General features: G+C 48.5%; 1 protein-coding gene across 2 annotated transcripts in view; it reads left to right on the forward strand.

The window, feature by feature from the left end:
• The first annotated feature begins 791 nt into the window (after positions 1-791).
• The window catches only part of LOC119939368 (afamin-like), a 31,113-nt gene continuing 12,989 nt past the window's right edge, over positions 792-18,915 (forward strand). The window contains exons 1-7 of one of the 2 annotated variants that reach the window (XM_038759358.1): positions 792-873; positions 5,577-5,625; positions 8,361-8,493; positions 14,161-14,372; positions 15,818-15,950; positions 17,034-17,131; positions 18,032-18,161. In XM_038759358.1, coding sequence (XP_038615286.1) covers positions 792-873; positions 5,577-5,625; positions 8,361-8,493; positions 14,161-14,372; positions 15,818-15,950; positions 17,034-17,131; positions 18,032-18,161 — 837 coding nt within the window. The remainder of the gene's footprint in view (positions 874-5,576; positions 5,626-8,360; positions 8,494-14,160; positions 14,373-15,817; positions 15,951-17,033; positions 17,132-18,031; positions 18,162-18,915) is intronic. The other variant, XM_038759359.1, reaches the window with a different exon arrangement.

Genomic DNA, 18,915 nt, shown 5'->3' on the forward strand with positions numbered 1-18,915 from the left:
CCCCACAGCACTCATCTATATTTGTTCAGATTTATTACTCTATTTTAGTTGTCCATATTTACTATTCTATTTATTTTGTTAATGATGTGCATATAGCTATAATTCTATTTGTTCTGACGATTTTGACACCCGTCTACGTGTTTTGTTTTGTCGTCTGTCTCCCCCTTCTAGACCGTGAGCCCGTTGTGGGGTAGGGACCGTCTCTACATGTTGCCGACTTGTACTTCTCAAGCGCTTAGTCCAGTGCTCTGCACACAGGAAGCGCTCAATAAATACGACTGAATGAATGAATGAATGATTAGTACCTAGGTCCTTCTGACTCCCAAACCTGGGCTTTAACCACTAGGCCACACTGCTTCTCTAGGCACCTGGTTGGCTCAAGGACAGAGCTGGTGTTTACAGAGATTTGCAATCCGCTTTCTGGAAACATATCAAGTGTAAGTGTCACGATAGGCCACCAAATGGTGGAGTGTTTGTCCTTTGTCCTTTGTTTATGTAAAGGGGATGGAGTTGGTAAAACTTGTCCTTGTCCTCCGATCATCTAGTGGTCACAGCTGTCTATTTGTCTAAACCTTTGTACATAATTCTAGGACACGTGATTTATATTTCTTCAGGTTGGCGGAGAGAGAGTTCTCCGCTGGTTAATTTTTGGTAGGTGATTCCCCCGGGGAATTGGTTTCACCGGATCAAATCAAAACAAAATAAATATTGGTATAAGGTTATTATTTAACCGCGAGACGGGGGTAAATATAAACTCTTTTCCCTCCCCCCCTCGCCCAGATTGGAGCACCATGAAGTGGATGAGACCGGTTTTCGTGGCGGTGGTCTGCCTTCTCGGGGTCACTCAATCCTTGCCGGCGAACAACCTCTCAGGTCAGGAAAAGGGGGCTCAGCCAGCCTCTTCAGGTGCGGCCGCTGAGCCTCCCGCTGGCCTGTCTCCCACCCGCTGTGGGAAGGGAAGCAGAGCAGCAGCTGGAGTAGTGGGGTGTGTTTGGGCTGGGACGGGGGGTCGCCTGGGGGGACAGGCTGATCGGAACCCCAAAACTCCAGAGCACATGGTCCCAGAGGGAAGGGCAGGGCTCTGAGGGTGTGAGGCCCGCAGGGGCAACTCCCTGTCAGGGGAATCCTTCCTGCTTCTCCTCATCGATCAGTGTCAGTATATGTTGCCAATTTGTACTTCCCAAGCGCCTAGTACAGTGCTCTGCACATAGTAAGCGCTCAATAAATACGATTGATGATGATGATGATGTCAGTCAATCGACCCTTAGTAAATGCTCTCTCAGCCTTTTCTTCTCCACGTGGTAAAATCCCCATTCCTGTCCACTTTCCCTTGGAGAGCTCATTTCCCATCCCCTAATCCTTCCTAGTATTCTTCCCTGAACCCAGCTCACACAATTTATTCCTAGCAAACCCATCAACTCCCCAGGCTTCCTCATCTCCACCAGGCTGTCCTCTTGCTCCATCATCATCATTGATCGTATTTATTGAGCGCTTACTGGGTGCAGAGCACTGGACTAAGCGCTTGGGAAGTACAAGTTGGCAACATATAGAGACAGTCCCTACCCAACAGTGGGCTCACAGTCTAAAATCAATCAATCATATTTATTGAGCGCTTACTATGTGCAGAGCACTGGACTAAGCGCTTGGGAAGTACAAATTGGCAACATATAGAGACAGTCCCTACCCAACAGTGGGCTCACAGTCTAAAATCAATCAATCATATTTATTGAGCGCTTACTATGTTCAGAGCACTGGACTAAGCGCTTGGGAAGTACAAGTTGGCAACATATAGAGACAGTCCCTACCCAACAGTGGGCTCACAGTCTAACAGGGGGAGACAGAGAACAAAACCAAACGTACTAACAAAATAAAATAAATAGAATAGATATGTACAAGTAAAATAAATAAATAAATAGAGTAACAAATATGTACAAACATATATACATATATACAGGTGCTGTGGGGAAGGGAAGGAGGTAAGATGGTGGGGGTGGAGAGGGGGACGAGGGGGAGAGGAAGGAAGGGGCTCAGTCTGGGAAGGCCTCCTCCAGGCCTCCCTCCTGGCTGAAAGGCTCTCTCCTTTGCAATCTGCCAAACCGCTACTCTCCCTCAGCTTCCTAGTCCCCTTGAAATCACATCTCCTCCAGGAAGCAGATGAAGCAGCAACGTGGTCTAGTGAGTGGATAAAGCACTGGCCTGGGAATCAGAAGGACCTGGGTTCTAATTCTTGCCCTGCCACTTGTCTGCTATGTGACCCTGGGGGAGTCACTTCACTTCCAGTGCTTAGAACAGTGCTTTGCACATAGTAAGTAATAACAATGGCATAGTAAGTAATAATGATGGCATTTATTAAGCGCTTACTTAGTAAGTGCTTAATAAATGCCATTATTATTATTATTATTAGTCTCTGGGCCTCAGTTACCTCATCAGTAAAATGAGATTCAGGCTGAGCTCCATGTGGGACACAGACTATTTCCAACCTGACTAGCTTGTATCTATCCCAGTGTTTAGTACAGAGCCTGGTACAATGCCCTCCCTCTGCCCATCCGCCAAGCTAGCTCTCTTCCTCCCTTCAAGGCCCTGCTGAGAGCTCACCTCCTCCAGGAGGCCTTCCCAGACTGAGCCCCTTCCTTCCTCTCCCCCTCGTCCCCCTCTCCATCCCCCATCTTACCTCCTTCCCTTCCCCACAGCACCTGTATATATGTATATATGTTTGTACATATTTATTACTCTATTTATTTATTTATTTATTTATTTTACTTGTACCTATCTATCCTATTTATTTTATTTTGTTAGTATGTTTGCTTTTGTTCTCTGTCTCCCCCTTTTAGACTGTGAGCCCACTGTTGGGTAGGGACTGTCTCTATATGTTGCCAATTTGTACTTCCCAAGCGCTTAGTACAGTGCTCTGCACATAGTAAGCGCTCAATAAATACGATTGATGATGATGATGATGATGGTACATCAGAAGCACTTGACGAATACTTATAAAAAAAAAAGATGCCATCCCTAACTTATCTCTTATATCTATGGCTTTGCCCCTAAACTGCCCCCTTTACACACCTGGGCTACATAGACATTTGGGGGCTCACATTCCCTCTCCCCATCCCTCCTGCATGTATGTACATATTTTTAACCCTCTATTACTTCCCCCAACCTATAATTGATTTTATAGTCTGCCTTCCCTGCTAGATAGTAAGCTCCTTGAAGCCAGGGATCACGACTATTGGCTCGATTGTACTCTCTCAAATGCTTTGTCCTTTACTCTGCCAAACTGTACTTTCCTAGTGCGTGGTACAGTGCTCTGCACACAGTAAGCACTCAATACATACAATTGAATGAAATAAAAAAAACCCACTATCGATTGATTGAAACGGTGTGACCAAGTGGAACTAAAGAGGCCCGAGAGGCAGAAAGCCTGGGTTCTAATCCTGGTTCGTCATCTGTAAAATGGGGATTCAAAACCTGTTCTCCTTTCCTTGAGACTGTGAGCCCCATGTGAGATAGGAGCCGTGTCCATCCTGATTATCTTGTCTTTATCCCAGAGTTTAGCAGAGTGTTGGCCTAGAGGGTCACTAGGCTCTGCCACTCATCTGCTGTGTGACCTGGGGCAAGTCACTTCACTTCTCTGTGCCTCAGTTACCTTATCTGTAAAATCTGGATTAAGACTGTGGGACAAGGAGTGCTTAGCTTGTGTCTACCCTAGTGCTTAGTACAGTGCCTGCCACATAGTAAGTGCTAAACAAATGCCTTAAAAAACAATAAGTACTTAACAAATGCCACAATTACTAGTCCTATGATAACTGATGGAAATCTCCCTGATATCACATCCAAATGTTTGCTCTTTAAACTACCGCTCTTTGTTGTTGACTTCTGGTTGGCTCCTTTTCATTTCATCCATCAATCAGTGGTATTTATTGAGCACTTACTGTGCTGAGAGCACTGAATTAAGTGTCCACTACACTACAGTGCCTAGGGAGTCATATGGCCTAGTGGACAGAGCATAGACCTGGAGTCAGAAGGATCTGGGTTCTAATCCTAGTTCTGCCCCCTTGTCTGCTGGGTGACCTTGGGTAAGCCACTTAACCTCTCTGGGTCTCAGTTACCTCATCTGTAAAGTGGGAAATAAGACTGTGAGCCCCATGTGGGACAGGGACTGTGTCCAACCTGACAAGCTTGTATCTACCCCAGTGCTTTGTACGGCGCCCGGCACTTGACAAATGCCATAAAACACGAAAAAAGCTTGGGTGTTTTTCAGTCCCACCTGCACAGTGTCTCAATATTCTGTTTCTGCAGCTGAATTTTAACTTTCCAAGATTTCTCAGGACGAGGGAGACTCTATTTCTCTCCCCCTCTGCCTCCTCCTACCCTAAGCCAGGGGGGATCACAGTTAAGGTTAGAGAAGCAGCGTGGCTCAGTGGAAAGAGCATGGGCTTTGGAGTCAGAGGCCATGGGTTCAAATCCCAGCTCCACCAATTGTCAGCTGTGTGACCTTGGGCAAGTCACTTAACTTCTCTGTGCCTCAGTTAACTCATCTGTAAAATGGGGATTCAGAATGTGAGCCCCCCGTGGGACAACCTGATCACCCTGTACCTTCCCCAGCGCTTAGAACAGTGCTTTGCATGTAGTAAGCGCTTAATAAATGTTATCATGATTATTATTATTATTATTATTGTTATTAAGGTAGTGTGCATCTCCCTTCATCAGTGACCCTTCCCACCCACCGGGAAGCAAACAAACCTCAAAGATTGTGGCTTTTTCTTTAGCTTTTTGGGAATCACAAATATGTCCCAGAAAACCTAATGGGGGAGGCAACTCTGACCCCAAAATGTTGGGATATTCGTTCACGTTAGCACAGACGCATGTGGACGCACAACATGTGGTCCCACATACAGTGAGGTATGGCCACACGTAAAAAACGTCACATCCCAAAGCACGCACACACACACACACAAACACACACACACACATACACACACACACAAATGGGTGATATCAGAAACAATGGCTACGCCCCCGTCCTGAGACATCAGGACTCAGAACTTGGGCAGAGGATTTGATCCTAGTGCTACTGGCTTGCCCTATACCAATCAATCAATCAGTGGTATTTATTGAGCTCTTACTGTGTGCAGACCACTGTACTAAGCGTTCGGGAGAGTACATTGCAGAGTTGGTAGACAGTTTCCCTACCCACAACTAGCTTACTGTCGTATAGTCACACACACTCTCACTTCCTCTGCAGACTTATTTCAGCTGGGGCATGAAAGTCAAGAGCAAGTCGGAGAGAGGGGGAAGGGGTTGGCGGTAACAGAAAAAGGCAATAAGTGACTTTCTTAGCTGAAATGATTAATGCAAATAAATAACATCAATAAAAGAGTAACATGGAATAAGTTGAAACCACTCATGACATGGTTAAACCATTTATAATTCTGAATTTCTCTAGTGGGCTAAGAAGGGGTATTTTCACTAGTAACTCAATAACTCTAAAGAAAACCTGGAAACTGTATAGCAAAAATATGTATTGGGAAATGTCTAATGCAGCATTTTATATAAAGCCTCAAACTCATGTTTTGTAGATGATCTCAATGTTACCAACGAGTACATACAGAAGAATTTTAGAAGCGTGTGAGTCTTGTTTCTATTTATTTAACTGGGGCTAATCACTGTTTTCACATTTCTTTCCCATGCGATATTGGAGAAGAGGTTTGCACTGGTCAGTTCCTTCTCCCCGGATCATATGTGTGTGTGTGAATGTGCTCTTTATGTGCATGTACTCTTCTGCGCAGATAATAATAATGATGGCATTTATTAAGTGCTTACTATGTACAAAGCACTGTTCTAAGTGCTGCGGAGGTTACAAGGTGATCAGGTTGTCCCACGTGGGGCTCACAGTCTTCATCCCCATTTTACAGATGAGGGAACTGAGGCCCAGAGAAGTTAAGTGACTTGCCCAAAGTCACACAGCAGACAATTGGCGGAGCCTGATTTTGAACCCATGACCTCTGACTCTAAAGCCCGGGCTCTTTCCACTGAGCCACGCTGCTTCTCCAGATGTTTGCACGAATCCTTTGTGTGCATGACTATGCACGTGCCCTTTAGATGCCAGCATCCTTGCACGCACATGTGAAGATATCCTCTCTGTGCATGTGCCTACATGTGTCCTCCAGTGTGCACATGTGTTCATGTGTTCCCGCACATCTCCTGGATGCCGCAGCAGAGCTGGCCAGGAGGAAGGAGCCCTGACTGAGCTCACTGGAGGGAGGGAGGGGAGGGAGAGAGGGAGGGAAGGAGGGAGGGAAGAAGGGAGGTGGGAAGGGAAAAGGGGCCACTATCCAGAGTCATATTAAAGGTAATAATGATGCTATTTGTTAAGCGCTTACTATGTGCCAAGCACAGTTCTAAGCACTGGAGTAGATACAAGGTGATCAGGTTGTCCCACGTGGGGCTCACAGTCTTCATCCCCATTTTGCAGATGAGGGAACTGAGGCACAGAAAAGCTGAGTGACTTGACCAAAGCCACACAGCTGATAAGAGCCGGGATTAGGACCCACAACCATTGACTCCCAAGCCCGGGCTCCTGCCACTAAGCCACGCTGCTTAGCTGGTTAGAATTGGAACTCGCAACGACCGGCTGTGGGCCAGATATCTGGCATACCATGTTATTGGGCCAAGAGGTGGCCTATGATATGTGCAGGGAATGTGTCTGCTAATTTCTCTTGTATTATACTCTTCCAAGTGCTTAGAACAGTGCTCCGCACACAGTAAGCACTCAGTAAATACGAATGAATGAATGAGTGAATGGGTCGGGTCCCCGCATCCCAACAGTAATTCAATCCCTCCCCTGACGGGCCTTACTCCACCAACATCCAAAGATCCCCAGGGACCAGACGGATTCTGCCCTCTCCAGCTGGGGCAGCAGGGGGAGAATCAATCAATCAATCGATCAATGTGCGCAGCGCTGTTCTAAGCACTTGGGAGAGGACAATACAACCATAATCCTAACAGTAATTCGATCCCTCCCCTGCCGGGCCTTCCTCCACCAAAATCCAAAGATCCCCAGGGAGCCGGATGGATTCTGCCCTCTCCAGCTGGGGCAGAAGGGGGAGAATCAATCAATCAATCGATCAATGTGCGCAGCACTGTTCTAAGCACTTTGGAGAGGACAATACAACCATAATCCTAACAGTAATTCAATCCCTCCCCTGCGAGGCCTTCCTCCACCAAAATCCAAAGATCCCCAGGGAGCCGGACGGATTCTGCCCTCTCCAGCTGAGGCAGAAGGGGGAGAATCAATCAGTCAATCGATCAATGTGCGCAGCACTGTTCTAAGCACTTGGGAGAGGACAATGCAACCATAATCCTAACAGTAATTCAATCCCTCCCCTGCCAGGCCTTCCTCCACCAAAATCCAAAGATTCCCAGGGAGCCAGATGGATTCTGCCCTCTCCAGCTGGGGCAGAAGGGGGAGAATCAATCAATCAATCGATCAATGTGCGCAGCACTGTTCTAAGCACTTTGGAGAGGACAATACAACCATAATCCTAACAGTAATTCAATCCCTCCCCTGCGAGGCCTTCCTCCACCAAAATCCAAAGATCCCCAGGGAGCCGGACGGATTCTGCCCTCTCCAGCTGAGGCAGAGGGGGAGAATCAATCAATCAATCAATCAATGTGCGCAGCACTGTTCTAAGCACTTGGGAGAGGACAATGCAACCATAATCCTAACAGTAATTCAATCCCTCCCCTGCCAGGCCTTCCTCCACCAAAATCCAAAGATTCCCAGGGAGCCAGATGGATTCTGCTCTCTCCAGCTGGGGCAGAAGGGGGAGAATCAATCAATCAATCGATCAGTGTGCACAGCACTGTTCTAAGCACTTGGGAGAGGACAATGCAAGCATAATCCTAACAGTAATTCAATCCCTCCCCTGCGAGGCCTTCCTCCACCAAAATCCAAAGATCCCCAGGGAGCCGGATGGATTCTGCCCTCTCCAGCTGGGGCAGAAGGAGGAGAATCAATCAATCAATCGATCAATGTGCGCAGCACTGTTCTAAGCACTTGGGAGAGGACAATGCAACCATAATCCTAACAGTAATTCAATCCCTCCCCAGCCAGGCCTTCCTCCACCAACATCCAAAGATCCCCAGGGAGCCAGATGGATTCTGCTCTCTCCAGCTGGGGCAGAAGGGGGAGAATCAATCAATCAATCGATCAGTGTGCGCAGCACTGTTCTAAGCACTTGGGCGAGGACAATACAACTATAAATAGAGCCATGCCCTGACCCCTCGGCTGCACGGAGGGAACTGGCGGGGAGCAGAGGCAATGGGATGCTTTAACAGGTCTCATGATGGTTGGGTTTCAGGGCCACCGTCGCGTTAGCCCAGTGGGTCCAGGAAGCCTCCTATGAAGATATAAGCAAGATGGTCCAGAATCTCAGGGGCCTGCAGAATCGGTGTTTAGCCCACCAGTCACTCCAGGAATGTTCCAGACTTACGGTAGGGGAATCAGGGAGCGTTCAAGCCCGCTTCCCACCCGAAGCATCCGATAGTGGCAAGTGCTGACAAGGCGGATCCCCCCCCGCCTCTCTCTCTCCGGTCTCGCCCTCCCCTCTCTGCTTGCCTTTGGCTTTTAAGAGGCCTCCTGGGAAGAGCGTGGGACCCTGAATTTGGGAGGCCTGAATCTTCATCCTGGCTCTTTTTTTCCTCTTATTCATTCATTCAATTGTATTTATTGAGCACTTACTGTGTGCAGAGCACTGCACTAAGCACTTGGGAAGCCCAAGTTGGCAACATATAGAGACGGTCCCTACCCAACAACAGGCTCACAGTCTAGAAGGGGGAGGCCAACAACAAAACAAAACATTAGTTAAGTGCTTGCTGTGTGCCAGACTTCATACTAAGCGTGGGGGTAGATAATAATAATAATACAAAGATAATAAATATAGTACTTGCTAAATATTTGCTACATACCAAACACTGCTGGAGTAGATACAAGCTAGTCAGTCTGGTTGGACACATTCCTGTCCCCTACAGGGCTCACTCTCTTAATCCCCATTTTACAGACAAGGTAACTGAGGCCCAGAGAAGGGAAGTGACTTGCCCAAGGTCACACAGCAGGCATATGGCAGAGGCTGGATTAGAACCCATGACCTTCTGACTCCCAGGCGTGTGCTTTAACCACTAAGCCACTCAGCTTCAAGTTAATCAGGCTGGACACAGTCCCTATCCCACATGGGGCTCACAGTCTTCATCCCCATTTTCCAGATGAGGTCACTGAGGCACAGAGTTGTGAAGTGACTTGCTCAAAGTCACACAGCAGACAAGTGTTAGAGCCAGAATTAGAATACAGGTCCTCTGACCCAAGCCCGGACCCTTAGGGATGTACTCTGTCTCTTTTCTGTCATGGGCCTGCTGGGTCATCTTAGGTAACCTCTCTGAGCCTCAGTTTCCTCACCTGTAAAATGGACAGAAGGTACCTGCCCTCCCTCCCTCTTAGATTGTAGGATGCCGTCAACCTCTTGCTCAAACCCTCCTTCCCACCTGGAATTCCCTCCTGCTTCAGATCAGACAGGCTCCAGCAATCCCCATCTCCAAGGCCCTTCTTTAATCCATCTCCTTCAGGAGACCTTCTCTGATTCACCTTTCATCTTCCCACTCTATTCCCCCCACTACTGCCACTTCAGCATTCATTCATTCATTCAATCGTATTTATTGAGCGCTTACTGTGTGCAGAGCACTGTACTAAGCACTTGGGAAGTACAAGTTGGCAGCATATAGAGATGGTCCCTACCCAACAGCGGGCTCACAGTCTAGAAGGGGGAGACAGAGAACAAAACAAAACATATTAACAAAATAAAATGAATAGAATAAATATGTACAAATAAAATAAATAAATAGAGTAATAAATCCGTACAAACATATATACATATATACAGGTGCTGTGGGGAGGGGAAGGAGGTAAGGCAGGGGGGGATAGGGAGGGGGAGAGGAAGGAGGGGGCTCAGTCTGGGAATAATAATAATAATGATGGCATTTGTTAAGCGCTTACTATGTGCCAAGCACTGTTCTAAGCACTGGGGGGGGGGGGGGTACAAGGTGATCAGGTTGTCCCACATGGGGCTCACAGTTTTAATCCCCGTTTTCCAGATGAAAACGGGCCAGGGAAGGCTCTGATCTGTTGGAAATCGGGTCCGAAAGGAAAACGTTGCCATTTTAGGGAGATGAAGTGTGGTGTCTGTTGGGAAGTACCTTATGGTTTTGTTTCATTCCCGCTCAGATGCCAATGGGGCCCAGAAGATGGGGAAACTGCCCCCCAGGAAAGGCCAGACGGCCCTCCCCGGCCAGCTTGTGCCCCGGGAGACCTGCCGGGTTCTTTGGGGCCGGCCCCTGTGGGATTGGAGCGCCTTAAAAGCAGCCAGCTGCCCCAACCCTAGGGGAGCACACGTGTCAGCGGGAACCCGGGGGTCTCGTTCAGCCCTCCGCCAGGCAGGCCGGGTGGCCGAGGAAAGGCCTCGAATCGGCTCCCTTCCCGTCCGCCGGCGATCCGGTCACCATCGGCACTCTGCCGGTCAGCGGGGCTCTGGGGAGCCCCAGGAGGGAGGCCGCCCTGTTCCATCTCAGGCCTAGATTTATTCTGGCCTCCTGGGTGGCAGCTTTGGACCAGTAGCTTTGCTCTTTGGGGGACAAAGAGAAAAAGACTGTTGCCAGCTCTTCGTTTTCTCGTGGACAGGAAAAGAGCTGCACAAAAAATCTGCACTGTAACCGGACAAAGCAGTTGGATGTGACAATAAAAACGTTGTATTTCATCCCATCCGCTGCCTCGTTCTAACGTGTGTTCTGGGCAGCTGAGGGGGATCTGTTGGCTGCCTCTCCCAACATTCAGAGAGGGAGAGATAAGTGTCTGCTTGGCGTGGTCAGCTTGGGAGGCTCGTGAGCAGAGGGGTTGCCAGCCTTGGGGTCAACCCCGTGGGCTCTTTTCTGGCAGGAGGGAGTGGGTGGGTAAGGTGGGGTTGGCTGGTTGTCGAGTAGGGTAGGGGGGTCACCGCCCAGAGACACTGTTGGGGTGAACCTGTCCTGACCCCTCCTCACCTCCCTGGGCCCAGGGAGGTCTGAGGAGGATCCTTCGTTATTAATCTAGACTGTGAGCCCATTGTTGGGTAGGGACCGTCTCTATATGTTGCCGATTTGTACTTCCCAAGAGCTTAGTACAGTGCTCTGCACACAGTAAGTGCTCAATAAATATGACTGAATGAACGAATGCTTAGCCTGAATGGTAAACACTCAATAAATGACTTAGATATTAGTCTGAGGGACTGCCCTCCTGTGGGATGGATGATCAATTAATTAATCAATTGTATTTCCTGAGTGCTTACTGTGTCCAGAGCACTGAACTAAGCACTTGGAAGAGTATTCATTTATTCATTCATTCGTATTTATTGAGCGCTTACTGTGTGCAGAGCACTGTACTAAGCATTTGGGAAGTACAAATCGGCAACATATAGAGACGGTCCCTACCCAACAGTGGGCTCACAGTCTAGAAGGGGGAGACAGATGGCAAAACAAAACAAGTGGTCAGGTGACAATACCATCAGAATAAATAGAATTATAGCTACATACACATCATTAATAAAATAAATTAATAAAATAAATTAATAAAATAAATATGTACAAATTTACACAAGTGCTGTGGGGAGGGGAAGGGAGTAGGGCAGAGGGAGGGAGGAGGTGTGATGGGGAGGGGAGGGGAGGAGGAGGAGAGGAAAAGGGGAGCTCAGTCTGGGAAGGCCTCCTGGAGGAGGTGAGCTCTCAGTAGGGCTTTGAAGGGAGGAAGAGAGCTAGTTTGGCAGATGTGTGGAGGGAGGGCTTTCCAGGCCAGAGGTAGGACGTGGGTCGGGGTCAATGGTGGGACCGGCGAGAATGAGGCCCAGTGAGGAGGTTAGTGGCAGAGGAGCGGAGGGTGCGGGCTGGGCTGCAGAAGGAGATAAGGGAGTTGAGGTAGGAGGGGGTGAGGTGATGGAGACCTTTGAAGCCAAGAGTGAGGAGTTTTTGGTTCATGCAAAGGTTGATAGGCAACCACTGGAGATTTTTGAGGAGGGGAGGACATGCCCAGAGCGTTTCTGCACAGAGATGATCCAGGCAGCAGAGTGAAGTATAGACTGAAGTGGGGAGAGGCAGGAGGATGGGAGATCAGAGAGGAGGCTGATGCAGTAATCCAGTCGGGATTGGATGAGAGATTGAACCGGCAAGGTAGCGGTTTGGATGGAGAGCAAAGGGTGGGTCTTGGTGATTTTGTGGAGGTGAGACCGGCAGGTTTTGGTGATGGATTGGATGTGAGGGGCAAACGAGAGAGTGGAGTCGAGGATGACACAAAGGTTGTGGGCTTGTGAGACTGGAAGGATGGTAGTGCCGTCTACAGTGACAGGAATGTCAGGGAGAGGGCAGGGTTTGGGAGGGAAGATAAGAGCTCGGTCTTGGACATGTTTAGTTTTAGACGGAGGGCAGACGTCTAGATGGAGATGTCCTGAAGGCAGGAGGAGATACGAGCCTGGAGGGAGGGAGAGAGAGCAGGGGCAGAGATGTAGATTTGGGTGTCATCAGCGTAGAGATGATAATTGAAGCCGTGGGAGTGAATGAGTTCACCAAGGGAGTGAGTATAGATGGAGAACAGAAGGGGATCAAGAACTGACCCTTGAGGAACCCCTACAGTAAGGGGATGAGAGTGGGAGGAGGAGCCCTTGAAGGAGACTGAGAATGTACAGGCCAGAGAGATAAGAGGAGAAACAGGAGAAGACAGAGTCTGTGAAGCCAGGTTTGGCTAATATGTCGAGGAGAAGGGGGTGGTCCACAGTGTCAAAGGCAGCTGAGAGGTTGAGGAGGATTAGAATAGAGTAGGAGCCATTGGATTTGACAAGAAGGAGGTCATTGGTGACCTTTGAGAGGGCAGTTTCAGTGGAGTGAGGGGGACAGAAGCCATATAGGAGGGGGTCTAGGAGAGAGTTGGAGCTGAGGAATTCGAGGCAGCGAGTGTAGACCCGTTCTAGGAGTTTAGTTCCAAACTAAAGGAAGGGGGTAGAAGGGAGATAGGGTGATAACTAGAAGGGGCAGTGGGGTCGAGAGAGGGTTTTTTTAGGCTGGGGGAGACGTGGGCATGTTTAAAGGCAGAGGAGAAGGAACCAGTGGAGAGTGAGCAGTTGTAGATGGAAGTTAAGGAGGGGAGGAGGGAAGGGGTGAGAGTTTTCATAAGATGAGAGGGAATGGGGTCTGAAGCACTTGAGAGGAGGGAGGAGATCTCATCTGAAGATACTTCTGGGAAGGATGGGAAAGTAGAGGAGAGAGTTGAGAGAGGGGGAGATGGAGAAGAGGGAGGGGTAACTATAGGGAGCTCAGATCTAATGGAGTATGATATAACAGAGTTGGTATAGACTGTGAGCCTGTTGTTGGGTAGGACCATCTCTATATGTTGCCAACTTGGACTTCCCAAGCGCTTAGTAAAGTGCTCTGCACACAGTAAGTGCTCAATAAATACGATTGAATGAATGGTAGACACGTTCCCTGCCCACAGTGAGTTTACAGTCTAAATGGGGAACGAGACATTAATATAAATAGATTACAGATATACACATAAGTGCTGTGGGGCTGGGAGGGAGAATGAACAAAGAGAACAAGTCAGGGTGATGCAGAAGGGAGTAGGAGAAGAAGAAAGGAGGGCTTAGTCTGGGAAGCCGTCTTGGAAGAGATGGGCCTTCAATAAGGCTTTAAAGGTGGGGAGAGTCACTGTCTGTCGGAGGAGAAGAGGGAGGGCGATCCAGGCCAGAGGCAGGTTGTGGGCGGGAGGTCAGGGAGAGAAAGACGAGATCGAGAAACGGTGAGCAGGATGGCATTAGAGGAGTGAAGTGGGCGGGCTGGATTGTAGTGAGAGAGCAGAGAGGTGAAGTAGGAACTGGCGGGTGATTGAGAAATTTGTTCCGTAGCATTTATTGAGAACTTACTGTGTGTAGGGCACTGTACTAAGTGCTTGGGAGAGTGCAAAATAGCAATAAACAGACACATTCCCTGCCCACAATGAACACACAGTCTAGAGATGGTAAGGATGAGTTGGAGAAGGACATCTGACTGGAGCCCGGTGGTGAAAACCTCTTCCCCCTTGCCTCGGTGGTGGTACAGATCTACATTCTAGAGGACGAGATGTGTGCCGGGAAGGAACTCCCAGAAAAATACGGGTTTGCCGACTGCTGCAGTCGAGACAAGGAGAGCAGGCGCAAGTGTTTCTTCCTTCGCAAGCGGGAGGACGTGGGCTTTGTCCCTCTCCGCTATGATCCGAACCCCGAGGAGGACTGCCAGGCTTACAGAAACGACCCGGAAGCTTTCCGGAATCAGTGAGTCTCGCTTTCCCCTGTCCTCGTAGCTGGTCCTGTCCTCAGGGCTGTTGGGGAGGGTCTGGGACTCAGAAGACCTGGGATTTGATCCAAATAATAATAGTAACTGTCGTATTTGCTAAGCGTTTACTCTGTGCCAGGCACTGTACTAAGCGTTGGGGAGGATACAAGCTGATCGGGTTGGACACAGTCCCTGTCCCACCTGGGGCTCATGGTCTCAATCCCCATTTCACAGAGGAGGGAACTGAGGCCCAGAGAAGTGAAGCGATAAACCCAAGGTCTCACAGCAGACAAATGGTTGAGCTGGGATTAGAACCCATGACTTTCTAAATCCCAGGACCCTGCTTGCCTGCTGGGTGACCTTGGGTAAGTTGCTTCATTTCTCAGGACGTCTGTTTCCTTCTCTATAGTGTGGCTCAGTGGAAAGAGCACAGGCCTTGGAGTCAGAGGCCTGGGTTCAAATCCTGGCTCCACCAAGTGTCAGCTGTGTGACTTTGGCAAGTCACTTCACTTCTCTGGGCCTCAGTTCCCTCATCTGTAAAATGGGGATTAAGACTGTGAGCCCCCCATGGGACAACCTAATCACCTTGTAACCTCTCCAGTGCTTAGAACAGTGCTTTGCACATAGTAAGTGCTTAATAAATACTATCATTATTATTAGTGTAACCTCCCCAGTGCTTAGAACAGTGCTATGCACATAGTAAGCACTTAATAAATGCCATCATTATTATTATTATTATAGACTGGAGCTCCGGGTGGTCCAAGTACTGTGTCGGGCCTGATGATCTTTTTTATTTCCTTTTGGTATCTGTTAAGTGAGAAGCAGCGTGGCCTAGTGGAAAGAGTGCAGGCCTGGGAATCAGAGGACCTGGGTTCTAATCCCAGCTCTGCCAACTGCTTGCTGTGTAACCTTGGGCAAGTCACTTCACTTCTCTGGGAGCAGCGTGGCTCAGTGGCAAGAGCCCGGGCTTTGGAGTCGGAGGTCATGGGTTCAAATCCCGGCTCCGCCACTTCTCAGCTGGGTGACTTTGGGCAAGTCACTTCACTTCTCCGGGCCTCAGTTCCCTCATCTGTAAAATGAGGATTAAGGCTGTGAGCCCCAAGTAGGACAACCTGATCACCTTGTAATCTCCCCAGCGCTTAGAACAGTGCTTTGCACATAGTAAGTGCTTAATAAATGCCATCATTATTATTATTATTACCTCATTTGCAAAATGGTAACTAAGACTGTGAGCCCCATGTGGGACAGGGACTGTGTCCAACCACATCAGCTTGTATCTACCCCAGCACTCAGTACAGGGCCGGGCACATAGGAAGAGCTTAACAAATACCGCAGTTATTATTATTATGATTGGCGATTCCCAACTGAGAATAAGCCGAGGCCCAGCTCGGATCTCAGCCGGGGTCTCAATCTCCTGGTAACCCGTGTCCTCCCTTGCTTACAGTTACATCTATGAAATGGCCAGAAGGCAACCTTTTCTCTATGCCCCCACCATCCTGGCCGTTGCCCAGCAGTACGAGAAGGTCATGCTGGCCTGCTGCTCAAAGGAAAACAAGCTCCGGTGTTTCCAGACCAAGGTAGGGTTTTTGTCTGGACAGTCTAGAGATGAGGACTCTCCCCCCTCAGCTCTTGAGACTACTGAGAACCTTTCCCTACCAGTGTTGGGAGGGGGGGAGGAGGGGGATAATAATAATAATAATAATAATAATAATAATAATAATAATGATAATAATGATGATAATAATTTTTGTTTAGCCTTGACTATGTGAAGCCCTTACTATGAGAAGCAGCGTGGCTCAGTGGAAAGAGCCCGGGCTTTGGAGTCAGAGGTCAGGGGTTCAAAGCCCGGCTCCACCAATTGTCAGCTGTGTGACTTTGGGCAAGTCACTTCACTTCTCTGGGCCTCAGTTACCTCATCTGTAAAATGGGGATTAAGACTGTGAGCCCCACTTGGGACAACCTGATCACCTTGTAACCTCCCCAGCGTTTAGAACAGTGCTTTGCACTTCGTAAGCACTTAATAAATGCCATCATTATTATTATATTGTGTGCCAAGCACTGTTCTAATCGCTGGGGTAGATACAAGGTAATCAGGTTGTCCCACGTGGGGCTCACGGTCTCAATCCCCATTTTCCAGATGAGGGAACTGAGGCACAGAGAAGTGAAGTGGCTTGCTCAAAGTCACACAGCTGGCAAGTGGCAAAGCCCAGATTAGAACCCATGTCCTCTGTCTCCCAAGCCCGGGCTCTTCTCGCTAAGTCACGATCCACGGCCGAGTGGTGGTTGAGGATCAGTGGAGGGTTCCTCGGGATTTAGGGCAGGTTAATTCAATATGGGTTGCTCTCCAGCCCTCTTCCTCTTCCTTCCCATTCTCCCTCCCCTTCCTTTCCACTCTTCCTCCTCCTCCTCCTTCCCACTGTCCCTCCTCCTTTTCCTTTCCACTCTTCCTCCTCCTCTCTCTAACCCTCTTCCCCCAGCCAGAGAGGAGAATCCAGTGTGTCTTTGGTTTGGGTTTTGTCCACGTCCTTGAGTTCTCTGTGGGTGGGGAACACGTCTAGTAACTCTGCTGTATTGTACTCTCCCAAGTTTTACGTACAGTGCTCTGCACACAGTAAGTGCTCAATAAATACCATTGATCGATCGGTTAATTTTGTCGGCAGGTAGCCCCCATCACAGAGGACCTGAAGCAGAGCCAGGTGATACACAAACACTTATGTAGACTTGTCATGAGCTTTGGGAAAAAAGCCCTAAAAGCTGAGTAAGTTTCCTACACTTTTGCTCCCGGCTTTTATTGACGTGTTTTTGGCCTTCGGTTGATTGACTTGGTCCTCATGTTGCTATTTTCTAGGAATTTTTCTTGGTGGGAGGGAGATGGGGAGTTTTTTTTTTTGATTCCTAGTTATACACACACATAAACCCCCCCTCCGCTCCAATGTATATTCATGCCAACTTTTCACTGTGAATGTGGAGGTAAATTAAGGACGGGAATTCAAAGGTGATAGGGACTAGGAAGGAGGCTGATTTCAAAAAGCTGTCTGAGAAGCAGCGTGGCCTAATGGTTAGGGCCTGGGCCTGGGATTCAGAAGGACCTGAGTTCTAGTCGCAGCTCCGCCACTTGCCTGCTGTGTGACCTCGGGCAAGTCACTTCACTTCTCTGGGCCTCAGTTATCTCATCTGTAAAATGGGGATTAAGACTGTGAGCCCCACGTGGGACAGGGAATGTGTCCGCCCCAACGGTTAGAACAGTGCCCAGCACATAGAAACTGCTTAATAAATGCCATTAAAAAAAAAAAGGTAACAGGCCAGAAATTCTCCACATTCGGGCCTTTTCAATCCTAACTGGAAACTCACTGGTCTTACAATGACATCTTCTAGACTGTGAGCCTGCTGTTGGGTAGGGATTTTCTCTATTTGTTGCTGAATTGTACTTTCCAAGCTCTTAGTACAGTGCTCTGCACACAGTAAACGCTCAATAAATACGATTGAATGAATGAATGTCTGGGGTGAGACTGGCCACTACCCTGGTTCCCTGTACCCTCTGGGGGTGGCAGCCAGGCCCATATTTATGCATATCTACATATAAAATCATCAGTGTGTGTAGGGGACTTGAAATCTGAAAACATTGAAAAGCGTAACACTTTGCTCCCTCTCTTTCCAGAAAAATGATCTACTTCAGCCAGCAGTTTCCCAGGATGGAATTAGCCACACTGCTAAACATCATGCCAGACCTGCTCTGGGAACAAAATGGATGTTGTGAAGGAGATGCGATAGAGTGTTTGCGGAGTAGGGTAAGGATCCATCCACAAAGGGGCAGGAAGCATGATGGACCCGATTTTCATTTATTCATTCCAGACGGGACTGGAGTCAGTATCCAGACTCCCAAAGGCCTTCTAGGATGCTAGTCTTCAGCCAGTCAGTCAGTCAATTGTATTCATTGAGTGCTTACTGTGTGCTGAGCACCTTACTAAGCACTTGGGAGAGTAGAGAAGCAGCAGGGTGTAGTGGACAGAGCAAGGGCCTGGGATTGAGAAAGGAATGGACTCATTCATTCATTCAGTCGCAATTATTGAGTGCTTATTGTATGCAGAGCACTGTACTAAGCACTTGGGAAAGTAGACTACAACAATACCCAGTGGCATTGCCCGTCCACAACGAACTCACAGTCTAGAGAAGGGGAGACAGTCATCAAAACAAGTAAATCAAATTACAGATATATACATAAGTGCATTGGGATTTGGGAGGGGTAAGAGAAAAGGGATAAATACAATTACAGAGAAATATGGAATGCTTGGATTCTAATCCTGGCTCTGCCACTTGTCTACAGTGTGCCCTTGGACTAATCACTTCACTTCCCTGGGCCTCAGGTGCTTCATCTGTAAATTGGGGATCAAGACTGTGAGCACCACATGGGACGGGGACTATATCCAACCCAATTTAACCATATCCACCCCAGAGTTTAGTAGAGTGGCTGGCACCCTCTCTTGACCCCACCTCACCTTCTAGTTATCACCCCATCTTCCTCCTACCATTCCTTTCCAAACT

This window comes from Tachyglossus aculeatus, chromosome 17 (assembly GCF_015852505.1).
Source record: "Tachyglossus aculeatus isolate mTacAcu1 chromosome 17, mTacAcu1.pri, whole genome shotgun sequence".
In the NCBI taxonomy this organism is placed as follows: Eukaryota; Metazoa; Chordata; class Mammalia; order Monotremata; family Tachyglossidae; genus Tachyglossus; species Tachyglossus aculeatus.